This window comes from Micromesistius poutassou (genome assembly GCF_964030765.1).
Source record: "Micromesistius poutassou genome assembly, chromosome: 9".
Classification (NCBI taxonomy): domain Eukaryota; kingdom Metazoa; phylum Chordata; class Actinopteri; order Gadiformes; family Gadidae; genus Micromesistius; species Micromesistius poutassou.
In genome coordinates this window covers 14,481,902-14,489,563 of record NC_140279.1, presented here as the reverse complement: position 1 = coordinate 14,489,563, position 7,662 = coordinate 14,481,902, and the positions used below count along the sequence as shown (strand labels likewise).

Sequence of the window (7,662 nt, the reverse complement as noted above, 5' to 3'; positions counted from 1 at the left end):
AACGGCTAATCACATTCACACCTGGTGCTTTCAGGGCCGTGCACGGTGGCACAGTTGTGAACATCAAGCCCAGGCAGACGCATGTGCGTCACTCAGCAGTAGCTCTCGGTGATTCATCGTGTGTGTGTGTGTGTGTGTGTGTGTGTGTGTGTGTGTGTGTGTCCTCCATTATGTGTGTTGCCTCCTCATGTTTTCTTGTGCGTCTGATGTGTGGATTGTTTTAGAAGTGTCCTTCAGGGGTGATGAATCTTCAATGGAAGGTAGACATCCCGTTCAGATTGGTACTTCATTAAGTATCACCTTTATTTCTTTTTTGGGGGCTGTTCTGTACCCCTGATGTCCCAAAAAACAACTATTATAGCAACCGTTTATGATTTAGGATAATCACCATTAATAATTCTTCAAATGTACATAGAGGCACAAAAGGTGGAATATAAATAAGGGAGGTTGGGAGGGGGGTGAGGGAGAGAGCGAGAGATACATCCGAAAGAGCGATAACCCTGATCCCTACTAACTCTCATGAATTTCCAACATAGGTAACCCTGTTTCAAGCTCATATCTCCATCCCACCACAACAAGGACTCAAGGACAGGGCTCGCTGTTGTTTCCATGCGATGTTGGCATGTCGCGAGGGAGGGTTTTTTATTTTTTCATTTGGCCCGCGACCGCGTGCACGCAACAGTAACTGAAGTGTAGCGCTTTCATCTCTGCTTATCTCCCGCTCTCGTCTCTCGGAGCGGCTGCCTGTCTTTGTGCTCGGTCTTGACTGTTGCTTCCTCTGTGATGTATGGACGGGCTTCCTGCTAGTTCATTGTGGCTCACTGCTGATGTACTTGGCAATTAAACTCCAAAGCCACAGAGGAGTCGCCTTGTGTGGAAATCACCTCCCCGACCCAATCCTGAGCCTCTCTCTCTCTCTGTCTGTCCGTCTGTCTGTCTGTCCGTCTGCCTGCCTGCCTGTCTGTCAGTTTCTCTCACTCTCTTTCTCTCTCTCTCTTTTTCTCTCTCGCTCTCTCTCTCTCTCTCTCTCTCCGTTTCCACAATATCTATCTAAAACCTCCTGGCTTGCTTTATTTTCCTTTCTCTCCACATATTGCTTATTGCTTTTGCTATTCCCCTCGTTCTCTCTCTCTCTCTCTCTCTCTCTCTCTCTCTCTCTCTCTCTCTCTCTCTCTCTCTCTCTCTCTCTCTCTCTCTCGCTCTCTTTCGCAATCTCTCTCTCTCTCTCTCTCTCTCACACACACTCTTAAGCACCCTCTTCCCTCCATGTTAATAAGTAGGAAAAAGCCAGTGTTGTCTCAGGCAGCTCCTGGATGGGGGGGACTTAATTAAAATGGCAAGTTACAACCCACACAGTCAAAACAACAGAGGTGCCTTGCTCTAAGGGAGTGACACAGGGGGATATTAAAAGCCCCAAAATCAAACACGGCACTGGGAAAGCAGGATCCCGGCCATATCGACTCTCTTCACACCCTTTCCCCCTTAAATTGCTTAAGCTGGGAGGGAGGTTTATTGACGCTGGTGTGCGCTACACTGTGAGACACAATCATCATCAGTCAGAAACAGTAGAGGGGGCAATTACCCACGGCCTGGCCCATGAACCGCATATACTGTGTGTGTTTGTACGTTTACATTGCATAACATAATATATTTATATATTATGTATGTATATACGTTATTGTAGGGATAATGCACAGCGATCAGGGTTTAAGTTGCGATCATTAGACACAGACTATGTTAAAGAGAATCGTTGTATGGATGTCATAACGATTTTATTGCTTTGGTTGTTAAAAAATTGTCTTTTTGGTTTTGACGGTTGGAAATAGCGTCTATAGCGGTCTGTTATTCACAGCGGGATATTCAAAGCACGACGAATGCCGTGACTGACCAATCCAAATCGAGTATTCATCAAAGCTGTGTGATAAATGTGTATATGTCTTATAAAACCCAACAGGGTACAGTGTGCCAAATTGGGTAGTGTGGTTATGGCCGTGCCAGCACTGAAGGGGTGATCCGATGAGATATGATGGCTGGGATGTAATATCTCGTAGCAAATTGTTACTGACGATCCGGGGGGGGGGTGTTGGTGGTTGTCAGTAGGTGGGGGGTGGGTTGGTGGGTAGAGGGAGGGGGGGGCTGGCGTTCAGGACATGACAGTGGCTGGACCGGCGGGGCGCAGGACAGCAGCTGTTGCCATGGTTACCATCTCTCTCGGCTCACTCCTCTCGCAGCGGTGGAAAACTGTGTCATTATCCTATGCTGTGGATGTGGAAGGGGAGGGGAGAGAGAGAGAGAGCGAGAGAGGTACACAGTGTAAAACAAAAGGAACGAGGGAGAGAGGGAGAGAGGGCTGGTAGGTAGTGTGTGATGACAGAGAAGGAAACATGGGCAGACAGAAACGGCATTATTTGCGGAAAATAAAAACCTGGGAAAAATAAGAACTGCTCAACACACACAAAGGAAAACGCCTCGTCAAACGGAGTGCACTTCACCAACTGATCGGAAATCCACCAAACATCATCATGTTTTCCTCCCCAAATTAGTACTTTCATTCTCTGTCGCTCTCATCTCTCTTATGCTCTCTCTAGTCTCCCCCCTCACTCACCTCACTATATTTCTCCTTTGTGCTCCCGTCGGAGGTATGCTGTTCACTATAATTTGACGCCTGCGCTTAAAAGCCTAAAAAAACTGGTAAAACAGTAGCTCATAACACATGACATTGGGCTGTGTTCCAACCCTGGGAGGGAGGTAAAACTCATCCACCCAAATCAACGCAGAACACATTGTTAAGCAACCTGCTATTATCTTCCACAACAACATGATTCAAGGCGTTCGGCATGGGCACGGTAGGAATGCCTTGCCTGGTCTCTCTGGTTTGGATATGTGGAAAGCACAGTGTTGGAGTGATGGATGGTTGTAAATGGGAAAATGATTTTTTGGTGTCAATGATGAATGAATGTGCGCTGTTATGCACTAACCTCCTGCTTATGTAAGTCAGTGCATTTACCTGTGTATGTTGGTGTGTGTGTGTGTGTGTGTGTGTGTGTGTGTGTGTGTGTGTGTGTTTGTCATTTGATTTATTCAGAGGCTTGGTGTGTGTGTGTGTGTGTGTGTGTGTGTGTGTGTGTGTGTGTGTGTGTATGCATTTACATTTGTGTGCTGCTTTGGTGTGTGGGTATTTGTGTGTGTGTCTGCCTGGATGTATACGAGTGCATGTATGTGTGTTTGTGTGTGTGTGGTTGCATGAATGTGAGTGTCTGCAAGGTTATATGTGTGTATGGGCGGCATGTGTGGGTGCCTGTGTGTGTGTGTGTGTGTGTGTGTGTGTGTGTGTGTGTGTGTGTGTGGCAGTGTTGGGTGTACATGTATTACATAGTGAACTAATTACATGGCTGTGTAAATAGCAGTGTCCTGCTGGTATTGGCCGTGTAGCATATGATTTCCCCAGGTAGACCAAAAGCTGATTGCAGTATTGTGTGCATGTGTGTGTGTGTGTGTGTGTGTGTGTGTGTGTTTTAAAAGGACCCCATTGGTGTCAGCTTGACTTACTGTCACTTTTATCCCCTGTCTTCCACAAAGTTTGCATGCATCGTCATGGCTACAGTGTAGGCTTCACTAGCTTTCGCTAGCTCGCTTAGCTCTGCGTTCACTGCCACTCATGTTTAAGACGCGTCCCGAAGCAAGACTTGAGGATCATTGGCCGTAACTAATCCAATAGTATCTCCCCTTCCCCTCTCTGCCGAGTTTTGCCTGCATCCCATTGGCCCATTAGCCAGCCTGTTTTATTAATCATAGAACATCAACAACAAGAGCCGTCCAGGGTTTTCGCTCAGCCAGCGGGATACATTGCACAGACGATTCAACAACAAACTCATTCTGAAATCTCACTGATAAAACCAGGTGGGGGGGGATTAAATCTCACCTGTCTGTTAGGTTGCAGCACTGGCTGTATTTCTATTTAAGAAAGCCTTCTCTTCTCTCAACTCCTTCTGGCGTCTGCTTGTATTAAGGCGGGTGAACGCTGGTGAGAGCGAAGCAAGCCGCAGAAGACAAAGCCGGCTAATTACACATCACTTGGCATAAACAACTTGTCATGAACCTCATCTATCCTATTCTCAAATCTGCCTCTGTGTGGCTTGCGATACAGTTATGATTAAAAAAAGAAAGAATGTGTTTCAACCTTAATGTATTCCTCTATCTGCATGTTGTGATGTTGATATGGTCCAAAAAATATGTTGCAACGTTAATGTATTCTAATATCTGCTGCTGTTGTTGTGAAACTGATGTGTTACTAACATATTTTCAAACCTCCATTTATTCTCCTATCTGTTTTCTGATATTGATATGATACACAAATATGTTCTAATTTGGAGAAAAAAAACAGACAGTTAGTGGCATTAGCAGTGTGGCACATGTTGGAGATGAAAGGGAAATGCATGCATCAAAATCTCCATTTTTTTTTTCTTACGAAATACTACTCTGTGTAAACACTTTGGAAGGAAAAACTAAATTGAATAAACAGCTGTGATGGTAATTGTCACTGATTGTTCCACTCTAGTTGTGAAGCAACTTCCCAAGCTAAAGACCTGCTTTTCCCTTGCCTCTTTTCTCCTGTGTTATCGGGGGAACACGTGCTGCCGCCGCTGCTGTGTGAAACAGCAATCAGAACTAATCAGAGCTTCTCTTGTCTCCCTGCCCACAGCACCCAACACGGCACCCTATGGGAGTACAGGAAGCGCCCAGGTCCCGCTGGCCTGCTGGTCCCTGATCCTGGCTCTCTCCACCTTCCTCAGTGCATACTAGTGGAGTTACCCCCGGCCCACCCCCGCCCCTCCCCCCCCCGCCCCCCCCAGAGAGTATGGCCGGCCCCCGTACACAATGACTGTAAAGAATCCCTTTCGAAAGCATTTATGGAAAATTACATTATTTCTTTGGACCTTGGCTGATGGCTGAAGTCCAATCCGGTACATTTTGTTGGGAAACAAGTGTTGGGATACATAATCAGCGTTACTTTGTGTCAGGAAAATTAATATTTTCTTCTTTTCTTTTTTCTCGTGACTTTGGTTTTCACTGTGTAAATACAATGGTGTATTGATTTTGGATTTTTTTTATTTTGGTTTTATATTCTGATTGTTACTTTGAGTACTTTGTGAATCAGTGCTCATTTACCCCCCCTCCCTCAAATCAGTTTATTTAATTATGCTTCTCTCTCTCTCTCTCTCTCGCTCTCTCTCTCTCTCTCTCTTCCCCCCCTCTCTCTCTCGCCCTCTCTCTCTCACTATTCCCCCTTTATCTCTATCTCATTCTATCTTTACCCTCAACCACACATACACACTATATCTATTTGTATTAAGTGATGGCAACAAAACACACATTTTCATTTCGGTTTTTGTAAATGGTAAAAAAAAAGAAGTTAATGTGCCAAGTTTCTTAGTACACACACAGTTAACCATACCAATATTGTATTAAGTATTGAATGTACAACGGAGTGTTCAGCAAAGGAAATGCATATAGTTAGATACCTATCAATACAAATTATAATTATGCAGTGTGCTAAAAATGAAAAAAAAGAAGGACAGTTAGTATCGAAGGATTCTTTTTTGGGGTTGTGGGTACATGTCGTTGATTACTCACTTGATGAAGGAATAACTGCAACAAGTCCTTTGTAGTAAATAAAAATGGAACTTTATAGTACTGTGCCTGTTTTAAAAATCACCAATCAGGCAGCCGTCATAGTAGCAAGTATACTGTAATATATGTTTATATTTTAATATGAAATGGGCTTTTTGTTTGAAATGGGGACCAGCTCTTCTGATTTTAATCAATCAATATGTGACAATGATGATAATGATGATGATGATGATAAAGAGGAACACAGCTCACTACTGCAACTATATTTACATACTTTTCTTTTCTCACAAGTGAACTATTATAAACGTCCATCTTGTTTTTAGTGGGTCCATCTTGGTGAATGTCACTGTAATTATGCTATCGTGGCTTAGAGGAAGTAGAGGACAATTGTTTTATATCATGAAAAAAATAACAAAATGAAAAGGGTTATGGTGTTCTCCAAACTGACCCCAAGTGAAATGTATTCAAGAATCTTTTCAAAAACCTGCCAGTTTCGACTGGGTGTTTTGTTTGGGACATGGTAACATCTACCGAGTGGGGACTGAAACTCTGGCTCAGGAGTCTGATGGGCGGTTCATCCCGGGGGGCCGTCTCTAGCCATGCGTGTTGCCTAGCGACACTTGTGTTTGTTATTGACTCCCACTTTTCCAACTCTGACTGTGTCAACCTAGAAGTGCAAAACGTGTTTAAACACACTATTTTGTTCTAACTGGTTCATTCAACATTTCCAATTCCGTATTGCCAACAGTATTGCTAAGTGTCACTTTAAAAAGTTCAAGGTCAAAAATAACAATTCCCTTCCCAAAAAAAACATCTTGAAATCAGGAAGCGGTGCATCCCTGTGTGCTTGTTTGATGAGTGGTCCACTACAGAACAGAACCCCCGCCCCCTCCCCCAAAAAGAATTCTCCTTGTTCTGAGAGTAGGATTTGGACGCGAGGACGTGGAGACAGGGAGGTGTGCAGCCTTGAAAGCTTGAACCCACTCTCGGACTCAGCACCCGGCCATAACAGGAGTTGAATACACCATTGTGTTTTATAGTCATTAACATACCACTGTATGAATAGATGGCTGAGGCCCAACGACCCCTGCGCTAATTAGGATCAATGTGTGGTCTTTTGACAAATCAAAACCATGGCTTTTCAAACATATCGGGGGGGAGGGAGGGGGGGGGGGGGGGGGGGGGGCTGTGGTGCTGGAAGCTGAGCGTCAGTGTGTACAGGATTAGCTTTTTAAAAAAAAATACTACAAATAAACATCACACTCATCCATGTGTATCTTTAATCTACGACACGAGAAGATACTATATTGCCTTAATAGAACCATAAACATGAAATGAACCTCCACCGCCAGAAGGATATTTGTGGTTTTTAAAAGAACAACCTTTCATGAGTGGAGCCAACACACACACACACACACACACACACACAAGCGTCTCATTCATTGAACTTGACATTGAATATTTCAATAGAACAAAAAAACAATTATATCAGCTCCCTTATCTTCCAGTTCCGGTATTACGCATTCACATACGTAGTACCGTGAATTGACTAATAGGCAACAGGTATTTACAAATAAGCCAGATGAAGATGCTGTATATAACCTCCATGGGGAGGTTTAACCTTCTCAAAGGTTGGATCTTTTTATTTCTTCCTTTAGGTCATGTCAACGTGTATCACCTTCCAGTCAAGGGATTTAGAGTCATGGAAAGTGACTGACATTAAAACAAGAACACAACCTTGTAACTGCAAACCCATAGAAGTATAGCCATCGCAGTGGAACTCTGAAAGCACAAAATCTCTTCTTACTTTTTAAGTTATGTGGTGGTGAATTAAAAAGGTCTGTTGAGCAATTATAATTTTTTTTATTTGCCTTTTGTATTTATTTTTTTTGTATGGGAATTGCTGATCAGCTTGTTTTTGTTTAGTTTCTTTCTCGAATTATCAAAAATATTGCAGCGTATGGTCTTGTTTAGATGTTAAGGTGTATTAAAAATGGGTCAGACGTGTATTTATTCTCTTCCTTTGTGAAA

The 7,662-nt window shown here is 43.5% G+C and overlaps 1 protein-coding gene across 1 annotated transcript in view; it reads left to right on the top strand.

The window, feature by feature from the left end:
- The window catches only part of negr1 (neuronal growth regulator 1), a 129,581-nt gene extending 122,776 nt beyond the window's left edge, over positions 1–6,805 (top strand). The window contains exon 7 of the mRNA XM_084473403.1: positions 4,703–6,805. Within this exon, the coding sequence (XP_084329529.1) occupies positions 4,703–4,803 (101 nt within the window). The 3' untranslated portion in view covers positions 4,804–6,805. The remainder of the gene's footprint in view (positions 1–4,702) is intronic.
- Positions 6,806–7,662: the final 857 nt, after the last annotated feature.